At 42.3% G+C, this 23305-nt stretch overlaps 1 protein-coding gene across 2 annotated transcripts in view; it reads right to left on the bottom strand.

Annotated features, from left to right (window-relative positions):
• Nucleotides 1-23297, bottom strand: part of WDR26 (WD repeat domain 26) — a 43564-nt gene extending 20267 nt beyond the window's left edge. Inside the window, exons 1-7 of one of the 2 annotated variants that reach the window (XM_059412924.1) lie at nt 22532-23297; nt 20611-20710; nt 20409-20513; nt 14798-14934; nt 10666-10763; nt 9403-9559; nt 2716-2854 (exon numbers count right to left, since the gene is read on the bottom strand). In XM_059412924.1, the coding sequence (XP_059268907.1) occupies nt 2716-2854; nt 9403-9559; nt 10666-10763; nt 14798-14934; nt 20409-20513; nt 20611-20710; nt 22532-22932 (1137 nt within the window). In that variant the 5' untranslated portion in view covers nt 22933-23297. The remainder of the gene's footprint in view (nt 1-2715; nt 2855-9402; nt 9560-10665; nt 10764-14797; nt 14935-20408; nt 20514-20610; nt 20711-22531) is intronic. The other variant, XM_059412923.1, reaches the window with a different exon arrangement.
• Between the last annotated feature and the right edge of the window lie 8 nt (nt 23298-23305).

The following is a 23305-nucleotide window of genomic DNA, read 5'->3' as shown; positions in this document are numbered from 1 at the left end:
TAAATTTGAGGACAAATGCACATCTCTATTTCTGGCTGAAATTCAGTATTTCCTTCAGTCCTGAATGAAGGCAATAGACAAAGTGGCACCAGGTGAGACACAGGTGCATCACCTTCTATATTATCAGGGGACTGTTAATATAGAAGTCTCCAGTATTTTCATATAATATCACAGCTATTGCAGCTATCTCAAAATCTTTATGCTCATCACTACTTCAAAATTTGATGGTGGTGGGGGCCTGGGTGGCTCAGTGGGTTAAAGCCTCTGCCTTCGGCTCGGGTCATGATTCCAGGGTCCTGGGATCGAGCCCCACATCGGGCTCTCCGCTCCTTGGAGAGCCTGCTTTCTCCTCTCTCTCTTTGCCTGCCTCTCTGCCTACTTGTGATCTCTGTCTGTCAAATAAATAAATAAAATCTTAAAAAAAAAAAAATTTGATGGTTAGAGCTCTTGCTAGAATTTGCTGTTTAATGTGTTAATAAAAAAGCAACATGGCGGGGGCCTGGGTGGCTCAGTCAGTTAAGTGTCTGTCTTTGGGTTAGGTCATGTTCCCAGGGTCCTGGGATCGAGTCCTGCATCAGGCTCCCTGCTCAGTGGGGAGTATTCCTTTCCCTCTATACCTCCCTCTGCTCATGTTCTCTCTGTTAAGTAAATAAATAAAATCTTAAAAAAAAAAAAAGGTGCAACATAATTGTTATACTGGATTTGTTTTTTTACTATTTAATAACTATATTTCAATAATTGGGTTTCCTAGATAATTAATATTATCCCACTTGGGTTTACTACATGTTTTAAGCATTAAACAACATTACTCTGGGGGGGTTGTCCCTAGAGCCATGAGTGTCAGAGTACTAAATGGTACAAGGAAAGAACGCCTGCTTCATGGCAAAGAACAGGTCTTACTACCTTTCATCATTCATAGGATATTACAGGTACACAAAAACTGAGGTATGTTCTCAACTCGATTTTTTTTTTTTTTAAAGGAAACTCTATACCCAGTGTAGGGGCTTGAATTCACAACCTAGAGATTGAGAATTAAATGCTCTACTGACTGAGCCAGCTAGGCACCTTTGATTCTTTTTTATTTAACCATTTTATTTGTCAGAGAGCACGGGGAACAGCAAAGGCAGAGGGAGAAGCAGGCTCCCTGCTGAGCAGGGAGCCCGAGGCAGGACTCAATTCTGGGACCATGAGACCATGACCTGAGCTAAAGGCAGATGCTTAACCACCCAAGCCACCCAGGTGCCCTGCACCTGTCCCCTGACCATTCTTTTTAAAAAAAATTTCTTTCTATGGCCCATTTTGTCTATTTTTTTTTTTAAAGATTTTATTTATTTGACAGGCAGAGATTATAAGTAGGCAGAGAGGCAGGTAGAGAGAGAGAGGAGGAAGCAGGCTCCCCACTGAGCAGAGAGCCCGACATGGTGCTCGATCCCAGGACCCTGGGATCATGACCTGAGCCGAAGGCAGAGGCTTTAACCCACGGAGCCACCCAGGTGCCCCTGTCTATTTGTTTTTTAAATGTAAAAAGTCCACGACTTTATTTGGGACAAATATTACATTCTAATTCTATTAAAAAAAATTTTTTTTTGAAGATTTTATTTATTTGACAGAGAGAGAGAGATCACAAGTAGGCAGAGGCAGAGGGGGAAGCAGGCTCCTTGCTGAGCAGATAGCCCGATGTGGGGCTTGATCCCAGGGCTTGATTGAGATCATGACCTAAGCTGAAAGCAGAGGCTTAATCTACGGAGCCCCTAATTCTAAATTTTTAAAATAAGATTACTTAGTTATGATTTACACCAAATATTTCTCCTTAACTTATTTAGAGGCATGTACTTCTTTTGATAGGTGAATAAGTGTCCCACTGGCTAAAAGAAACAGAAATACTTTTTTCTACAAATCTGTAGGTCATCTTATTATAAACAATGACAAAAATCTGATTTTAGAGAGAACTCAGAATTTTAAATCCAAAATACAGTATTTTTTGTATATAAGGTAGAGGGGTTGTTTAACAGAAGTTCCACAAATCACACAAGACAGGGGCGCCTGGGTGGCTTAGTGGGTTAAAGCCTCTGCCTTTGGCTTAGGTCATGATCCCAGGGTCCTGGGATCAAGCCCTGCATCGGGCTCTCTGCTCTGCTTCCCCCTCTCTCTTTGCCTACCTCTCTGCCTACTTGTGATCTCTGTGAAATTAAAAAAAAAAATTACACAAGACAATGAAAGACTTCAGAAGGCAAACAGTAATGAGTCCTTCCGACCTTGTGACAGAATGGTAAATTGAATATTAACAACAAAGGTACAAGCTGGCAAGGGGCATGAAGAGCAGTAGGTCTGAAGTACAGCTCTTCCTGGATCTGGGTCTACCTGTACCACTCACTAGCTTGGACAGCCTGGGCACTTAACATCTACCTCAGTTTCCGGATCTGAAAACAAGAGACGTGAGTGCCCCACAGAGGTATTCTGAGGACCAAACCAGACTGTGCACACACAGATTATGAACACAATCACCAGCACACACTCTGTATCTATCTATATATGCCATCTAGAAAACACAGGAAGAGGTAAGACATGACAAAAATGACAGTGAGATGCTCTTAGAAAAGAAGACACTTACATATGCACACTTAAAACCTATGTAATTAGGTTTTAGATGAATTACCCTTTTGTAGTCTACAAACACACACACACATACACACGCACGCACACTAGAGTACCTACCGGATCAACTTGCCATATGATAACCGTGGTATCTTTCGATCCTGTTGCTAGTTTCGTGCCATCATTGGAGAATTTACAGAACCATACTTCATTACAATGCTCCGTAAGTATCTGCTGAGTATAACATGGGAACTGCCTCCTAAAACAAAGAAGTCCACACATAGTTATTCTTTCAAAATAGAGTAATCTAATAATGAAAAAGGTGAAAAAAATGAAACTTCTTTAGACACAAAAACTTTAAAATAAGATATGAATGCTTTGCAGATCTTTATCAAGTTTACAGTGGTATGTTGAAAAAAGATTATTACAACATCAGTCAAGGCAATCTTAGGGGAAATCAGTAATCTGAAGTCTGGTTCAATGTACAATTTATTCTTTTTTCCCTTCTCAAGATTAAACAAGAGTAAAAAAGTATGTGTCCATCACAGAAATTTTCGTCTGATTAAAGTCAACTCATATAAATAAAATTTAATAATCAGGTTTCAGGTTTGTTTAAGTTGGCTGGCATCATGAGGAATGTGCATTTTTATTTACGTAAAAGCAACCTGACTTAACAAAAAGAGACAAGGCACTCCCCTTGGACAAGCTTGGGTCATAAGCTTTCATGTCTTCGCCAAGTTATTTCACTCCTGAGCCTCAGTTCCCTTGTCTAGAAAAGGAGAGTAATATACACCTAGCAGGGTTCTTCTAAGGACGAGAAAAACATCTACGATTCCTGGAACGCAACAGATACAAGTGATTACTGATATACTTCGGTGCAAGCAGAGAAGAAGTGCAACAGAGGGAAGGGGCTGCAGGGACTAAGAATAAAGAACCTTAAGAGCAGGGACAGCAGAGTAAGAGACCTAGGTTCAAATCCTGACTCAGCCACTAACTAGGTCGTTTCCCAGAAACAAGGAACCCCATTCAATCCAAGTCTCAAGTTTTCCAACCATAAACTAAAGAGAACGGTAGCTGCCTTATGGAATCTCTGTACGGGGACATACCAGAATGAGATAAGGCACGTGGAGCATTTACATGGAGCCCAAGTCCCCGCTGGCATGCCCTCAGTGGCCGCTGCTACTCTAGATTAAGGGAATGAACTCTATGACTCTGGCTCTGAGAGGAAAGAGGATCACGACTGACTGTTTCCAGGAAGCATTTTTCAAACCATGTGTAAACCCACTTTTAAAAACTATTCTGGGGCGCCTGGGTGGCTCAGTGGGTTAAGCCTCTACTTTAGGCTCAGGTCATGGTCTCAGGGTCCTGGGATCAAGGTCTGCATTGGGCTCTCTGCTTAGCAGGGAGACTGCTTCCCCCACTGCTCTGCCTACTTGTGTTCTCTGTGCGTCAAATAAATAAATAAGATCTTTTTTTTTTTTTTTTTAAGATTTTATTTATTTATTTGACAGAGAGAGAGAGAGATCATAAGTAGGCAGAGAGAGAAGAGGAAGCAGGCTCCCTGCTGAGCAGAGAGCCTGATATAGGGCTTGATCCCAGGACCCTGAGATCATGACCCGAGCTGAAGGGAGAGGCTTTAACCTACTGAGCCACCCAGGAGCCCCAATAAATAAGATCTTTAAAAAAAAACCAAAAAACCCCAACAAAATGAGGTGTCTAAGTGCCTCAGGGGGTTAAAGCCTCTGCCTTTGGTTCAGGTCATGATCCCAGTTCCTGGGATCAAGCCCCGAGTCGGGCTCATTGCTCAGTGCGGAGCCTGCTTCGGCCTACTTGTGATCTCTGTCAAATAAATAAATAAATCTTAAAAAACAACAACAACAACAACAACAACAGGGGTGCCTGGGTGGCTCAGTGGGTTAAAGCCCCTGCCTTTGACTTGGGTCGTGATCCCAGGGTCCTGGGATTGAGCCCCACATCGGGCTCTCTGCTTGGCGGGGAGCCTGCTTCCCCCTCTCTCTCTGTCTGCCTCTCTGCCTACTTGTGATCTCTGTCAAACAAATAAATAAATAAAAATCTTATTAAAACAACAACAAACAAACAAACCCCCTTCTATCCTCCAACTCGATGGCAGCAGCCTTCCTTAGAGCTTCCTGCACTGACTTTGGAAGGTTAACACGCCAAACTGCCTAACCCAGAAGCCCTGGCTGTGCATGCTGCCGAGCACTGAAATGTATCCAGGACATCTGAGGAACAGGATCAGTAAATCTAACTTTAATTTCTTTATGTTTGAATTTAAATGGCTACATGTAATCAGTGGCTACTTTTTGGATAGTATAGTCCTCTACTAGAATCTCTGCGATCATAGAAAAGTTATTTGAACATCAGTGGATAAACTTTTCTTTCTTGTGGGGGGAAGGGGCAGAGGGAGAGAGAATCACAAGCTGACTCTGTGGTGAGCGTGGAGTCCAACATGGGGCTCAATCTCACGACTCCGAGATCATGACCTGAGCGGAAACCAGGAAGTGGATGTTTAACTGACTGAGCCATCCAGGAACCCCACAAAGGTTTCTCTTTTGAACCAAAATACAGGTGACATGTAACAGTACATCAGTTTCCGCTATACAATAGTACTCTACCACTCTATACACACACAGAACACACACCACAGTGCATTACAGTATCATCCACTAGATTACCTATGCTGTACTTTTCATCCCCATGACTTGATAAACTTTTAAGTTTATCCTGAAAAATGATCTTCCCTGTTTTTTCCCCAATCTATAATTTAAAAATTTATTTTATCAATTCACTAGCCTATAAATAATATATATTCAAAACTAAATTATTATTTACTTTTTCTGGCACATACACACATCTACTTTAGCACTTGGCTATTTGGAGGCTACATTCAATTTTCAGATTGTCTAAAAATTGCTTTAACTTTAAAATTGCTTTAATTTTAAATTATTATTCTATACGTGAACTTAAACAGAATCAATACCAGTTGACATTTATTAATGTTCTAGATAGGCCAAGCCCTGTGCTACACCTTTATAAATAGTACTGCTAATTCTCAAAACTACCTCGCAATACTATCTCCATCTTCATGAGGCTCGAAGAGGGCAAGTAACTTAACAAATCATAAACTGGTAACTGAATTAGGTTTAAATCTATGGCTGATTCTCCAACACCAGTTTTCTTTCAAGTATCATTTTTTAAAAAAAGATTTTATTTATTTGACAGAGAGAGATAGATCATAAGTAGGCACAAAGGTAGGCAGAGAGAGAGAGAGAGATCACAAGTAGGCAGAGAGGCAGGCAGAGAGACAGAGAGGGAAGCAGTGTCCCTGCTGAGCAGAGCCTGAAGTGGGGCTCAATCCCAGGACCCCGAGACCATGACCTGAGCTGAAAGCAGAGGCTTAACCCACCGAGCGACCCAGGGGCCCCTTAAATATCATTGCCTTTTTCAAGACTCTGTTGGATAAAATTTCAGTCAAAGTAGTACTTTCAGTATCAACAATGTTTTCCTGCCTCTTATGGATAGTTATCAATAATGATGTCTTTTACCAAGTGAGAAACACTTTATATTTAGGCACAAAATACACAATAATTCAAATGGGTAAAACTGATCATGAATGAAAAGATATATCTAAAGTCAGAGTAGCAAAATGTTCTTAAGGAAGGACCATTTCATAATCAGAATTGAGGGCACAAGTCACCTAGTCTACTGACAATGAGTTGTAACTGAAAGTCTTATTAAAAGGGTATTTAAATTAACATTATGTTTATTACTTAAATCTTTGAAAAAAAAAAAAAGACCCAGTTTATTAAAAGCCTAATTTTAGATGTATACAAATCAAAGTCGCTGACTTTGTTTTCAAATAAATTTAAAAATATCAGTACCTTCCCAAATGAAAGTGAATACTGTATTTTAATTAAACCGAATCTTAACATTTCAAGTTTTCATAAATATTTCTTAACAATTCTTTACTAAGAAACGAATACTATAAAGTTACCTATGGAAACATCCTTCCACTGGTTGCTGGTGAAAAAAACCTCGTAAATTTAACCAAATATATGCATACACTGTGGAAAAATACAAATAATACACAATCTAATGAAAAGCCATCAGTGCTGATTAGGGTTTTAAAAAGTTACAGTTCACTTATTCATAATCAATTCTCTATTCTCCAGAGGAGAGAGAAAACTTGGTATTTAGATTTCAATGCTAAGAATTACTTTACAAAAATAGAGTTTTCTAGTTTCAATGCTAATCTAATTTCTACAAGGGAATAAAGCAGATATTAAAAAACATCAACTTTTCTTTTGAAGATCTCTAGATGAAAGTGGAATACTAGGAATTAAATCACATTCAGGTTTTCTTCTTCTAGTTCAGCAACATCTGCAGAGACTGTGCACACTACCTACTTGCCCAACATGTCCCTCCCTCAGGGTCTCACTCGGACAGGCAGAGGAGATGGCAGCCCCTCACAGAGATTGGGAATCCAAAAAGAAAAGCAGACTTTATGGGGACAGCAAGAGGAAAGGGGAGTTCTACTTCTGCTATGTTTCATTTAAGGTCCTTGAGCCACACACATAGTTGTATGAAGACCGAAGGCTTAGGAAATCAACGCTGTGGAGCTAGCCCAGTCCCGGTCTACATGAGAACCTAGAGGAGGAGTGTGGGAAGACAGAGAAACCTTTTGGAACACATCCTTATTGAAGAGACAGGTACAGAGGAGGAGCCTGAGAAGCAGCCAACAGTGAAACAGAGGCTGCAATGTTTTTGAAGTCAAACAAACAGTTTCATGGCAAAGCAGTGAAATGCTATAGAAAGGTCTAGATGTAGGCTGGAGAACAGTCACTGGATTTAATAAAGAAGTTGTTCCTCGCCAACAGCAGCAACAGCCGTGGTGTTGTGTTGGCTGCAGAAATCTCAAGAGTGAAGGACACAGATATTGTGAATGCACAGAAGGGCATTACTTCAAGCAGCAGTCTCTAAGGCAGGTGTGTGTGTGTGTGCATGCGTGCGTGCAGTGGTGACTTGCAGAAGCACAGAGTCAAAGTTTTGTTCCGTTTTTAAAAGATAATGGGGAAGACCTGCCTATCACCAGTTAGTTGTGAAGAGCATGAATGCCATCTTCAGGAGTGCTTTCTACACAGCTTTACCGGAGAGGCTGGTCCCTGTTCTGAGCTAGAAAAAGTCAGACTACACATTTTCCATCACTCCTTTCACAGATACTGTAACAGAAATCAAGGCATTCAGCAAACACGTAGGTCACATTCTCCTCGATTTCAGTTTCCACCGACACCCCCTGAATCCTAAGGTCTACCCTAAATACTCTCTAAGGCACTCCACCAGCAACACTGAGGAACCAGAAGATGTCTGGGGTCACATCTGCCTTAATTTCAACACTGGTCTCAGGTTCCCTAAAGGAGCTATGAAGGATGAAGCCATATATCCTTTTAATCTAGTATCTCCTACCTCTAATTCAACTCAAATGAAAAGATTTAAAAACTCTCATAAGCAAGTTAAGAACAACAACAACAAAAAAGATAAAAAGGAAAAGGATCTCTACTGACTTTGTTTTAGGACACTTTTTAAAAAATTATTTATTTATTTATTTGACAGGCAGAGAGGCAAAGCAGAGAGAGGAAGGGAAGCAGGCTCCCCATTGAGCAGAGCCCGATGTGAGGCTCGATCCCAGGACCCGGGATCATGACCTGAGTCGAAGGCAGAAGTTTTAACCCACTGAGCCACCCAGGTGTCCCTGTTTTAGAACATTTAAGACATAAACCATGTTACTACCCAATATGTTAAGATGAATGGCACTTAGTCACTTTAAGCCAAGAGCTCCACCAATCATCCTCAGGTTTTCACTGCATTTGGGGGGGGAGAGGTAGGAACTCAACCACTTGGGAAGCAGTCTGTGCACACTTCCTCCATGTCACCCGCAGTCACAGCACTCACGCACAAAGCATCTATGGTTGTTTCCAAAGGCTGCATGTGGTCTACACTCTGGTCCTGCCTGCTTATACCACTTTCAGTACTTCGTCCATGAATTTTTACTAAAGAAACTGGCATGTGTACTACAACTGTTCATGTGCGGTTCACCAGACCCAAACCATTTCCCTTCTGAAGTCTGAAACATTTCAGAATTAATTTTCAGTATCTTAAAAAATTGAAGTTTGGCTTTAGTTTTGGAGATTGTTATCAAAATAGCAGGAACATTATTACTCCCAATATCTAAGGCGGAGCTGAATTATGGACATAGACAGGGTTAGTAACAAAACCCAACCCAGAAAGTTACTGCCTGTTATTCTAACCATTTTTAGTTTAGAGGACAGGTTCTACTAAAAAGCAGAACTTCCATGAAGAACCAAGTATTTCCATCATCTTTATGGGCAGAAAATAATCAGGGCCATTGTCAAAATAGCCATAAGGTCCAGAAAAAGTCACTCTATGACTCCTGGCATCCAAGGACAGCAGAGCCTCTGGCTGCTGGCGTCCCTGCCCAACACCACTCATAAGCCCTTACAAAGATGGCCAGAGAGACCAAATGACCAACCGATACCCAGATGAGAAAGGAAAGCTCAGCTTTCCAGCTTCCCATCTTGAGATGCGGTCTGCTACACAAACACAAGCCAAATTCTCTGAAAGTGTCCACTTCAGGAAGTTCTAATTCTGCCCAGGAATGCTAGATTGGACATGAATGGTTTTGCAGCAAGAGGACAAAGTTCCAAAAAAGGAACATTTTAACCGAGTTCATACTGAGTCTGTAAACTATAGAAGAAGTTTGTCTCTTACCTACTACAAACATGATCTATAAGCAGAGACACAGAATCTAGATTATTATCAAGTTTGGTATTGTGATATAGGCACCGATCCCTTTGTAGTTCCACTGCCTGCCGCAGCAGGGTCTGTAAACGCCGGGGGGGGAGCATCACTGATGGTGGCAAATACGCTGTAAGAGAAGACATTTTTAAGAAAAGGAATAACAATAAACATTAAAAAAACCAAGACAGTATAACCTTTATTCACCCCCCTTCTGTTCCATTTGCCCCTGCCCTAGAAATCTCATGTCCCTTAGAGCAGTGATGGGAGGGGACACAGTGGGAACAGCAGCTACAGTTATGTTACCACAAAATGGAAGAGACAGGAGGGCTTTACTTTGTATGTTAATTTCCAAAAACACAAAGCAACCCCCTGCCCAAAAAATCCTATTACCAAAAAAACCCCCCCAAAAGCCAATGATGATGAAGAGCAAATCTGCAGAAGACTATGTCCTGGAGATACCATGCATCCCTAACAGTGTAAGAGGAACCTCCCCACAACAAAGGGCCAGCTGACGAGGCGGGATAAGCGCCAGGTCTCATCAGATTGCTTCTAATGCCAAGGATCCTGTGAAAACTCAGGGAACGACTGGTGCTTTGACGTGGATAGCCATCTCTTCCAATCCTTCCAGGCCTCACACCTCCCCCACCACACAGTTTTCTGATTCTTAGGATCTCTACTGCCATACCCCAACGGGAAACACATAGAATAACATGATTTAATAGAAGAGGGAATAAAAAAAATGTTTTCTCTATAAAAGTGTGTAAAATATAAGTATAAAAGTAGCAAAAATAAAACCCCTAATCTGGAAGTTATGTATATCATTATTGGGGGGAGGGTGGAAAGGAAGACAGTTTATATAAACCTGGGCCTTCTTACTGAAATCAATAACTATTTAAAACACCTGTAGATTACATTTCTGGCTTCTGTATTTTTTCTCTCCAACCATAGCCCTTCTCACCCAATAAAATCTTAACTGGAGCATCACCGCATTGTATAAATGAAGGGAGAACTGCTCTGGGACCCTCTCCCCTGACTCACAGGGAGGTAAGCTGCTTCTCAGACTCCAAGGCAGAATTTGGAAACCTTTACTTTAAAGGGCTTAATGGATTTTCCCTTCTTCCCTACATAGCCGCTCACTGAGAGCATGTCTGGATGCAAGTCTTCCTGATCAATTCACAGTATCTATTTCTAATTAAGAGAAAACACAGAAACACCAAAAGATAAGACTCTTACTCTGCAGTTTGTCCAACAGTTTGGATCGGGAAGCTGTTCCTTTGCCTTCCCATTCTGCTTTTGCACGTAGGTCTTCTGCATGGCTACACATCAGATACCTAAAAACAGGACAGAGAAAGCACCAAATATCAAACCCCTTTCCTTGGGTAACATAATGATAATGACAATAATAATGATAATAATAATAATATAATTTTTCATAATTGAAAAATTTTAACCATACTTTTACTAAGAAACATATATCAAGTTTTTACTAAGAAATACATACCAAGAAACAATTTCTACAGTGGACTCAATTCATTAACACACCCCAGCATGTGGATGTATTTATTTCTAAGATTAATAAAGCACCATTACCAAGTATATAATGTTACTGTCAAGACATATGATCACATTAGTAAAACACGTCCGTCCCTTCTCCTGCCAGCCCACGTCATGCTGCATACACCGCTCTCACAACACACCAGGCTCAGCCCCAAGCACTCAATGTGTACTACTCTACTGGCTGGGCACCAATATCCTGGCTGAGGCCAGCACTGGCAGGCTGATTCACAAACGAACCACCCAAGGCCCAGAAAGCCTGAGTAACCGGGTGAGGGTTAAGACGCAAAAAAGGGGCTTGAAGCAATGGCCATGGTCGCCAAACTGTGAAAGAACCAAGATGCCCTTCAACGGACGAATGTATAAGGAAGATGTGGTCCATATACACTATGGAGTATTATGTCTCCATCAGAAAGGATGAATACTCAACTTTTGTAGCAACATGGATGGGACTGAAGAGATTATGCTGAGTGAAATAAGTCAAGCAGAGAGAGAGTCAATTATCATATGGTTTCACTTATTTGTGGAGCATAACAAATAGCATGGAGGACAAGGGGAGATGGAGAGAAGGTAGTTGGGGGAAATTGGAAGGGGAGGTGAACCATGAGAGACTATGGACTTTGAAAAACAATCTGAGGGTTTTGAAGGGGCGGGGGGTGGGAGGTTGGGGGAACCAGGTGGTGGGTATTGGAGAGGGCACGGATTGCATGGAGCACTGGGTGTGGTACAAAACAATGAATACTGTTATGCTGAAAAAAAAAATGAATAAATAAAAAAAAGAGGGCTTGAATTCAGACATTTTTAGCTGCAAAACTTGCTCTAACTACTATGCTAACTGACTTACTTCTCAGGAGGAAAACGACTCCCCCCGCCAAACCTCAGATAAGAAAAAAAAAACACTTCCGGGGGCACCTGGGTGGCTTAGTGGGTTAAGCCTCTGCCTTTGGCTCAGGTCATGATCTCAGGGTTCTGGGATCAAGCCCTGCATTGGGCTCTCTGCTCAGCAGGGAGCCTGCTTTCCCCCTTTCTCTCTGCCTGCTGCTCTGCCTACTTGTGATCTCTGTCAAATAAATAAATAAAATCTTAAAAAAAGAAAAAAAGACAAAAAACCCTTCAAAGACATTTATAAGAAGTTAAACAAAAACAACATACCTGCAAGAGTTTATCATAAGTGTCACTCAAGAAATGGTATAACTGGATAATCATCCTTGGGTCATCCTGTGAAAGGGATTGAGATCCCAAAGCAGAAACTCTGGGAACTATTTCATCACTATGTGTGCCGAAGGAGGCATAAATGCTAAAAAGTCATGGGTTCTGGAGAAAACATGAGGCCCTCTGCTGGGAGTGTGACCCTGACCTTGCTCTGGCTCTTCTTAGAGAAGAACGGGCTTTCAACGTAAAAGAAGTGAAGGCATTATTCAGACATGGAGATTAGACCTGGCGAGTCCTACTTTGTCTGGTACTCTGTTCTCAGACCTGTTCTTCTCACTTGTAAAAAGGGTATTAAATAGGGAAGTAAGGATTAACTAAGAGTATACGAAGTACTTGGTCCACTACCTGATATACAGGTAGAGCTTATAAGTATGAGAAGCCTCTCAGTTGATTTGAGTGTCACCTTCTCTTTTTCTCACCTGCATGAAGCAAACTGCATTCAGCATTGAGTAAGTTACTCACCTCTTACCCTGGAGCAGAGAACTACCTGCTCTCTTGCAATTTACTTAGTGTATGGTGTCTTAGCTGATGAGAACTTACTTTGTTTTAATGGCGTGAGTAACCTGACTGAAAATACAAAATATAAAAGAAGCCAGGTATTGCAAAACTATTGGTTTCTAAAATAACTTTTTTGGGGGTAAAATTTATTATCAGCAATTTCAGAGAAATATTGTTCACTTTTTAAATTTGGCTAAAGACACCTATGATTGCTTTTGCCACTTTCGAAAATACACATTACACCTTAAGGGTTTCACAAGAATGTCTGTTTATGGGAAGCTGCGTGGCATGACTGAAAAGATGCTATGCCAGTGGGAAAAACCCCTAGGTCCTCATGCCAACTTCACATCTGGCCATCTTTACGCAACTTCCTTATGGGAAACAGTCAAGGGACAAACTGGGCGAAGTTCATTTCGGAATCAAAACTAGACATGTTCTATTACCAGAGCAAGAAAAAAATCGTCATGGGAATGGTCTTTAGGTGACAGAGAAATCAGACACCTTATTAAGGAGATAAACAGAACCAGGTAGTCTGTCAACTATAGACATAACATACTCAGCATGCTCCAGTGTCTGAAGATGCCGTGCACGCAGACCACGACTCAGCCATCAATCAGATAAGGCTTGGAAGCCGGGCTTCTGCTTTACCAGGCAGACTGGTTACTTCACTTCTCTGAGGTTCAGTTTCCTTTTCCTCAAAAATCCTAAAAATGAACCTTACAACACCTCCTCGGGTCCACTGTTTTGTCCATTATTTTGTATTTGAAAACTTATTATGGGTCAATGTTGTTCTAGAGGCCGGAGCCATATCATGTAATAAAAAATGATATAAAGAAAAAATTAACAGTGATGTGACAAGAGAATGCCTGGTAGGTGGTTTTAGGGGAGGATATTCGAGCTGGGGCCTGAGCACCTAGTAGCCTGCTATGGAAAGATCGGGGAAGAGCAGTTAAGATAGCTTGGCCAGTTAAGGAACAGAAGAAACATTAATATCGCTAGAGAGTAAACGAAGGAAGGAAAAGATGGCAGGAAAAGGTCAGGGACTCTGCAGGCTTGAGCAGATTCTGGATTTAAGGGGGCTAGAAAGCCAGTGAGAAGTTTTAAGAAAGGGTTTAAGTATGGTATTAAAAAATTAAATAAAGAAATTAAGAAAACCATTAAGAAATGGTTTAATGTATGGTATTACTTATGTATTTATGTATTCATCTGGCTGCTGTGTGAAATATGCGTAGTTAAGGGAGTGAGAAGGAAAGCAATGGGAGGCCACTCTAATGTTCTAGGAGACACGTTTATGGATTCACTAGAACAGAATTTGTGGAGATGGAGAGAAATGGACAAATCTGGAATATTTTAGAAAGGCCAACACATGTCAGAGTTAAAAGATTTAAGAAATGCAAAGATGAGGTTTGTTTTTTGTTTGGACAAAGGTCTTATCGCTAACCGAGATGGGAAAACTAGGGGAGAAGCAGGTGGGGGTGGGGGGTGGGGACGACAACTGGATTCGAGAAGCTCACTGTGGATAGGCCCCTCTGAGACACCCAAATGGAGACCGTCAGGGAGGCAGCTGGATACACACACTGGAACCTGAGGTGAGAGCTTCTGGCAGAAACAGTATGCGATGGTGCAGCACAGAATGAGGGGACCTAGCGGGGTAAGTAGACTGAGAACAGATGTGGGGTCTGGATCCGAGGCCTTGGTCCCCTGACATGGAAAGAATGGACATGAAGATCAAGCGAGACCGTGTACAGGATATGCTCACTCAGTAAGGACCCGGGGAAGGACAGGCGCACGTTAGGGAGAGTGTCAGATGTGGTGCACTGGAAGGTTCTCCGCTCACTGTCTGCACAGAAGGGGATGCCACAAGGTTTTTATGAAAGACTATGAAATGGTGATAACCTATTTCTTCTTCCTAGTCTCATATGCATTGTTTCCCAGGAGGACAAGAGCAGCCTGAATGTGTTTAAATGACTGCATCCAGACAAACACCGTCCTGGGACGCAGCCCGATTCCCACCCTGGAGGAGCAGCAGCTGAGTCGGACCAGGAGGTGCCTCTGTCACCCGGCATCCGGAGTCACCCAGTGTCCGGAGTAGCGTCCTTACCCGCTGAGGACATGAATGCGCTCCGTGTTGTACTTCAGGGGCGTCAACTCGCAGCGCAGAACGTGAAGGGCCTCTAGGACCTTGCCATCCTCTAGGTACTCCAGGTACTTCTGCTGCAGCAGCAAAAACTTCATCCTCTGACAGGACAGAAAGCAGCGGTCAGGGGAAAGAAGCTGACGGAAGGTTCAGAAAATGTTTGTGCCTAAACAGAACAGTAGAAACCATTCTACTATGCCCTTTGATAATCACTTCTTAAAACGCTTTAAGATGATTCAAACTATTTCGGTTTAATATAGTCACAGTACATTAAATGTTGACTTTGCTCAATTCCACGTCTTAATAAAACTCTGCTTTGAACCAATAATCTCAAATTAGGTAAGACCATTAGCAACCAAGGATCACCAGAGGAAAAAATGAACTCTGCCCTTAGAACATTCACCTAGAATTGTATTCTTGCATGAAAATTCAGAACCCTTCCAGGTATTCTAAGTTTGTTTTACAAGTCTGACTCTTACAATAGGGCTTTAAGGGATTTTATGACACAAGTTTTGAAAAGAGGGCAGAAACACTGGTTAATGGGAGTACAATTACTTAAAACCTGCAATGTGTCAGAAGGAGCAAGCTGACCACCAAGCAGAACTAGAGGCTTGGGGAAGAGGTCACGAAGCATCAGGAGTGCCTTATGGAAGAAGAGCTGTCCAGCAAAAGGCCTAGAGGTCCATGCACAGAGTGGGCCAGCGTGAGTCTAATGGCCTCGCCCTTGCTAGGAGGTCTATGACAGAAGGCTGAACTCTAAAGTTTGCAAAAGGAGTATTCCTCTGTGTGTTCTGTTCATAGCCTGCTCGCTGACGCATTTAACTACAGGACACAGGCAAAAATGACCAACTCGTTTCTCCCAAAAGGACAAACTGTTTCTAGCTTGTGGTAAAGCACTTTCGCACTGAGTTTTTTCCTGAAATGTGTTTGGCTCTAATACTCTTTAATGTCCCTTTACTCTATTATGATACTTTTAACTGGAAAGTGATCATCATGATCTTAGCAGCTTTTCTGTGAGGAGAAATACTTATGACTATCAAGCTGAAACTTTTCTACAATAGAAGACCACTGCTCGGAGGGACTCTTTCATCTGATCTGCTACCTTCGGCTCTGGAGCAAGCCGACAATGCAGGTACGGATGTCAGTGGATGGAAAATGTCAGCCATATTTAGAGACCCCAAGGCATACAGTGGTCAAGATTTTGAACCTACTTAAAAGAAAACACCAAACAAGAGCTTTTTCTTCCTCAGTAAAACATTAAGTATACATATATTGTTCCAAAATGGTGTGGAGAAATGACCATTTTTTCAGAGTACCATGAACTTCTCTGCAAGATTTTCTAGCTGGGAGTATTTAGAACAAAGGCCTACCTACAAGCCTCTAAAAATGGTTTCTAGGGAAAGTAAACAAAACAAACCCCGTCAGTTAAGGCAGGCCGACATTTAAACACTTCTTTTGTAAGATGCACTGCATATGTTTGGTGGTAATCTAAACTTAAATCTGTAACTAAAGAACAGAAAAAATTTCAAACTATCAGATGAGCTCCTATAACTCTAGAAAAAACTACCTTTACCAAATTTTACACATCAAGTTAGATAGACTAATGAACGCTTCAGAAACAGATCGGTTATTATCAAGATGCACTGAAAAGTGTGTTGCTGCATGTGGGGCCCAAAGTTAACCTGTATTATGTCAAAGAAAAAAATACTCTGATGTCCATCAGGTGACAAAAACCAAAGACTAAGTAAAACAATTTAAGAATCAAAGGATTTTACATCTGAAGTTCTTCTGGATATCCTCCCCATTTTATCACCCGAAAACAACCCATACTCTTTATGAAAGGCAGAGTTTATAGATTTCCCTCTACTGACACGGTCACATTTTCATTTCACATAGTGTTTCTGATTCAAACCTGAGAATCATGTTTAGCTGCACTATTTTTTCATTTAAATGCCACACAGAACTGGCCAGTATGTGTACTTGGTTTCTCCACTCAATTTTCTTAGCAATCAGAAATCTGGAGAAAATTATTTTCCATTATTTATTCTTGGGGGTGTCAACCGTGAGGTCCTAGGTACAGCCCCCATTCCAGTGTGTGTAGGGACAGTGCCCCAAGTGCTATTTCCCCCTTATTTCCCCACCAAGATCCTGCTGGAACATGCTCCTGTCTTTCTACAGGGCAGGGCGGGGGCAGGCCAAAGGAAACTGTGAGGGGAGCCGACTCAAAACGCATTTCTGGACACACAGGGCACACTATAAAGACGGTGTGCAGACATTTTTCTAGGAGTCATTTTTTCCAGATTAAGACAAAGAATAACCTCACACAGGTATGGAATCCTGGTAGTGTGCACAGCAGCTGAGAGGCTGCTGGCCAAGCACAGCTAGAGATTTGGTTGAAAGATAAAATGCTTATTCTCCTAAAAATCAGTTCAGTTTGTATTTGACACATATGGTACGGATGGAGAGTAAAACTGCATTTTACTTCCCAAAATGTGAACATAATTTCAAGAAAATAAACACCTTTCACAAATGATGTTAATAAAGTTTTAAAAAATCAGGCAAAACTGAAGTTTGTTGAGGTTGGGGACAGAGCTTAATGACCCCACCCTTTTTTTTTAAAAGACCACAAGTTGGGCGGCACCTGGGTGGCTCAGTGGGTTAAAGCCCCTGCCTTCGGCTCAGGTTGTGATCCTAGGGTCCTGGAATCGAATCCCGCACTGAGCTCTCTGCTCCATGGGGAGCCTGTTTTCTCCTCTCTCTCTCTGCCTACCTGTGATCTCCGTCTGTCAAATAAATAAAATCTTAAAAAAATAAATAAATAAATAAAGACTTCAAGTTTCCAAAATGAAGAAAAGAAGAAAGAGGCTGAGAAAACAAACTGCCCTTTATAGCTGCCCCCAGCTCCCAATGAGACCTCTGCGAGAGCACTTCTGTTCTCTGATCATCTCCTAGCATCTTTCGGCCCAGGGTGTCTGTCTGTCTCTTACTATCCAGCTGCACCGTGAAAGACAGCTCCACGTGGTAGGTCCTGCTGCTGTCACGCCGCCCCTGATCCTACCCAATATTGGGACCGCTGTACCCTATCCTCCCATTGAAGTGTCCTGACCTATTCGAAGGAAAAGTCCAAGGCTTTACGGACTATATGGGGGGCCTTCCAGCTAACTCAGGAGTGGTTCTGACTAACTCTGCAATAAGGGTTATAACCAAGTTGTATCAATTAAACCATGACTCAGAGGAAAGGGGAAATGAATTATATTTAAACTATGGCTTTCAAAGCCCTATTTAACTTTAAAAAAACAGTAGTTCATTTCTGTATGAAATTAGTATTTGAACACTTTTTTAAAGCACATTTCTATTATACTAAAAGATAATTATGGATTTTAGATAGAGGAGTTTCCCATATTACTGGCCTCTACTACCCATCCAAACTCCCCTGACATGGTGAAGCACATCTGAACCCAAACTGAAAAATGTTGATTCAGGAGCTCACTTTCCAGAAAATCCAGAGCAAATTTTGCTATTGCTGGTACCATCTGACTGGATATCATTAAGAAATATGGGGGGTAGGTGGGGAGATCAGAGAGTGGATTGGGTCAATAAAAATGTTCAGGCTTAAAAAGGAAAATATAATTGTAGACTTGATTAAATCATCAAATGTGTCTGGGCATACAATTAAAATAATTATGCTAAAAAAAAAAAGTCCCAAATAGTTGACTTCTATGGTATTATTACAGTTACCCTGGGATTGGGTTCTTTTCTGGAGATAGAGTCGGAGTAAATCTGAACACAAATTAGAAGGGTTAAAAAAATGCTGAACTGAATCTTAAACCTGGAACCCCTTTCTTTGTACAAATACCTGAACAGTTTGATGGTATGAGGCTTAGCCAGAGATTAACCTTCATTTTATCAGATGCTGGAATGTTCTATAGACTGAACAGGCTGTAAAAAGAAAGGACTCTTCCTCATCATCTACAAATTGCCTTTCCTGAGTTTACATGTTACTTCTAATGAAGGTTTCAGGTGAGATAGTCATAATCTAAAACCAACACAGTAGCCCTACATTTCTATAAACAAGTAAGAAAAAATAGGAAGTGACCCTATTTAAATTTTTACTACTAAATTACAAACACAATTTGAAGTGAAGCTTTAAAAAAGGTAAACAATTCTTCCAAAACTCACACACTTAGTTTCTGTCTTTATTTTTGGGTCACCTTCCATTCCATCAGAGCTAGTAATTTATGAGAAACTGCCCAATTAAAATCCACTTAGATTCCTTTATTTTTTTAAATCCCAAACACACTGATTGGGAAAAATTTAAGTTGCTGAGAAATGTATAATCCTTCTAAATGTAGGTGTTTATTTTAACTTCTGTGTTTTCATTTTTTAATATTCACATGGAACTGGTCATTCCATGAGTTAATTTATTATCAATCACCTGATTCCACAGTAAGTAAAAATTTTAGTTTATATGTTCATACTTGTTTGCCTGCGGTCCATTCTCTAGAAGTATACATTATGGTATAAAATTATATTATGAATTTTAAAACTTTTGTAATTAAGATTCCCCCCCAACAAAAAAAGGCCAAAAAACAAAAACAAGAGGCTCTATTAGGTTTACAAAGGCAGCAAGATTAATGTTTGACCCAATTAAAAAAAAAAAATCAAAAGGTAACAGTAGTCATTTACTAATATTTAACAAACAGCTGGTTTCCCTACTTGACTTCCTATTGGCCTCCTTTCCCTCCCCCACCAGACAGGAAACTGCTTCTGACAACAAATGAATCAGCTAGAAGTTAAAAGGCCAGCAGCCAGCAGCTGATTCTTCATGGTTTCCAATCGTAGGCACTTAGAAAAACTTATCCTCCTCCTTTCCCTCACTGACATCTATAGAAGAATTAAAGCCTACCAGTAGAAAAGATTCAGTAAGATTTATGAAAGAGGCTAATAGGTTGGACTACTGAACTGATCTTGTCGGGGAAATAAGGCCTGTGAGTATAGCCCAATGGTCAAATCTGCACACAAACCCTCTACCAGCATCATCCACAATGTACACACTTGGACATTGTCAATGCACACAACTGGAATGCAAGAGTGGAAAATGGTGAGCACACCAAAGGAGCTGCTTTAAATTAACTTAATTCCCAAAGATTAAAAGAAACAACAACAAAAAAAAGACAAATCATGTACCAGCTACTTAAGGCTATAGGATACACACACATCCAAATACATTTCCTCTGCCAGCACATTCAGTATAAATAATGTGAAAGTATAATTTAGCTTTGATTCCACAAATATAAAACTGCTATTAACAGCACTGAAAGCATGAAGATCTTCCAATTAATTTTTAGAAGCTTAATTTATGAAACAGGTTCAAATGACACATTTACTAAACATGATTTTAAAAAGATAAAACTCAAAATTTTAAAACATCAACACTCATCTTGGTTTACAAACTTAATTACATGAACTTTAACTATTTTTAGGTCTTATCTCTTATAAGAGACAGAAACCTAGGATTATCAATAACCTATAAAAATAAGCATGAATGTGAAACTAAGAACAAAAGTGTATTTACCACAATTATTCCCAACAACGTTTGAGAGATTTCAAGTGCGCCTCTTACCACAATAGCATGAGGAGAATGCACTAAAGGCTTTAGTTCATTCAGGTCATTTTCTGCCTGCAAAAATTGGCATAAAAGAAAAACAAAAATGTCACAAAATGCACATTCCAATATATAATTTTAGCAGCACACAGCTCTATATGCCCTACTTTACCTTCTCCCAGTCTCCTTCCATGACATGATTTCGGAATTTGGTGGCAGAAGGATGTTCTAAACGACATCCTGACTCTTGCATGAGGAGATCAACAGTCTGGCTGCAGGAGAGATACAGTGTAAAAAAGACCTGGCCAACTTGTAGGATTCACTCTTCTAAATCAACTCATGTCCATAAAAACAGTTGCAAAAGTTTTCAAGCTAACCTCATGATGGAGAAAAAATAAATCCTTTTTTTTTTAAACTGTGCTTGGCTCAACAAACTTGCATTTTGAAACGGCCACCATGGAGTTTTATCTAGTCAGGTTAAAAGCCTTCTTGAAACCAGTTTCAAAATAAGTCTTCCAATTTTTACCATTTAACGCCTCAGAAGTTTAGTGAGGTATAAAATCTCCAAGAACACGTTGTAACCAAGTGGTTAAATAAATAAAAACCAGGCTTTCCCTACTAACCACGTTACAACAGTTCAAAAGATAGAAACTGTTAGCTCCAGACAAAGCAAGAGAGAGGACCTGGGTCAGGGACGGGCCTTACATCCAGACATGTTTGCACAGATATTCTACTAGGTCAATCTTCAAAATTAAAATAAATTCGGCATCAAAAATCACTCTCTTTCTCTCTATACTAAAAATAGCAAATTTACTATGGTGTAGGTTCCAAACAGTCACGAGTTATTTCCTCCTGCTGCTGTCAGCTTGCTTCTTGTCTCAATAACATGTTCTGTTAGCATTTACAAAATCTGTTTTCATACTAATCCTTCTCCTTAGGGAACAAAGTGAAATCTTTCAAAGACCTATTCCTCTTTGAGAGCTGAAAAAAATCTACCAAATGCAGTTTGTCTCATCAGATATTCTAATACCTAAAATCTTCAATTTTCCCTATTTGTGTTTATGTTTCAATGCTTTCTCATTCATCTCTGTTTATTTTTCAGCTAAACAGTGCCACAGTCTGCCAGAGAATCAAAATACTTGGGTCACTTTTAAAAAGTGCTCCCCTCACTTCCCCTTCAGGGGAGAACAAATCTGTAAATCCAAAACTACACCTAGGCTAGCCCTAAGAGCTGCTTTTGGCCTAGGATTTGAAGCTAGGAAAGGAACTGCTGCATGTTTCCCCATTTGGTCTTCCTCTGGCTAGGCTTCACCCCACCATCAGGACTCCAGGGCACTCCCCACTCTGGTCCTACCTTCCACCACCCCCTCGCTTTTCCTTTGTGCATACGGATTGGTGGGTTCACCCTATTTTAGGTGCACAAGGCCACCGATCTTGTATTTGAAAATAAACGATTCCCCAGATCAGAGTTCTCTTTCTCACAGGCACTCTCTTGGAATTCAAGAGGGATTTCAGACCGGTTAGTGGTAGGCCTCTCGCACATACACAAGGGCCTTTAAATGACATCAACAGGGCATTTCACTCGGTCGATCCCATCAGATTTATTCCACAACCTCCTTCCAAATTCTCCCAGCCTCTCAGTTCCCATGAACACTTGTAGGCGATTGTCTTTCCTGATTGGTAGTTGGCCTGGGTTGTCTGTCATAGTTGGGGGTGGGGAGGTGTCCCACAAAGATGCCTCTGAGATATACTTGAAAAACAAATCCTCCAAGGTTCATTATTTCCAGCAGCTCGAACGCACCCCTCCCCCACCACGCGAAGACACACTCCCGCATCTGTCTTTATTGACAGACAATTCAGCTCCGAAGGTGTTCGGGCAGGGGGCAATGTTCGCGCTTCCTGTCCCCCTCCCCGAGCCCGCCGCCGCCTGTCTCCGTCTCCCCTCTAAGCCCTGCAAGTCAGCTGCTCTTCCCCGTCCTCCCCGGGCCTGCAGCACGAACGCTCTCCCGGGCCGAGCTCCGTCCGGCCCCCCTCCCCCACGCGGCCTCTGGCCCTCGGTCCGTCCACACCAGCCACCTGGAAAGGACACTTACTTGAGCCCTAAGCCATTCAAGTGCTGTCCTATTAGCCTAATGACATCCTCGTCGGACTGGGAGAGCCGCTTCTTCTTCTTGAGGCTGCTGCCCAGCTCTGGGGTGGCCGAGGAGGCAGCGGCGGCGGCGGCCGAGGCGGCGGCAGTGGCGGCCCCGCCGGGGACCCCGTTATTGACATTCAGGCTGTTGCTATTGTTGCTGGCGGCGGAGGGGGCGGAAGGCAGCAGCCCGTTGGCGTGGGCCAGGTCCCCCGCGGACGACGACGACGAGGGGGACGACTCCCCGTTCTGGGCCGACAGGCAGGCCAGCTCTTGGGTCTGTCCCTGGCCCCCGCCGCCCCCTCCGCTGCCGCCACCGCCGCCGCCGCCTCCTCCTCCTCCTCCTGCCCCGTTGGCCTGCATGATGCTGCCGCTGACCAGGCTGTGGCCGCTACTTCGGTGGGGGGCGGCGGCGGGGGCAGCGGCCGGGGGCAGTCCCACCACCACCACCACGGAGGAGGAGGAGGAGGAGGACGACGACGACGAGGACGAGGACGACGAGGACGGAGGGGAGAGGCCTGCTCTGCCTGCCGAAGCCCCGGGCTCTCCTGCTCCCTCCGCCGCCGAGGCTCGGGGTTTCTTCCGCGGGGGCGGGGAGGCTCCGCCGGCGTCCGAGTCGGAGGAGGAGGAAGCGGAGGCCAGAGTTTCCTCGCCGAGAGAGGCCGTGGTGGGAAGCCGGCGGGGCGAGGAGGGGACCGGGGGAGGGTCGGGGCGAGAGGGCCGGGGGCGGGAGGGG

The sequence above is a fragment of the Mustela nigripes genome, chromosome 10 (genome assembly GCF_022355385.1).
Source record: "Mustela nigripes isolate SB6536 chromosome 10, MUSNIG.SB6536, whole genome shotgun sequence".
NCBI lineage: Eukaryota > Metazoa > Chordata > Mammalia > Carnivora > Mustelidae > Mustela > Mustela nigripes.
This window is presented reverse-complemented; position numbering and strand designations above follow the sequence as displayed.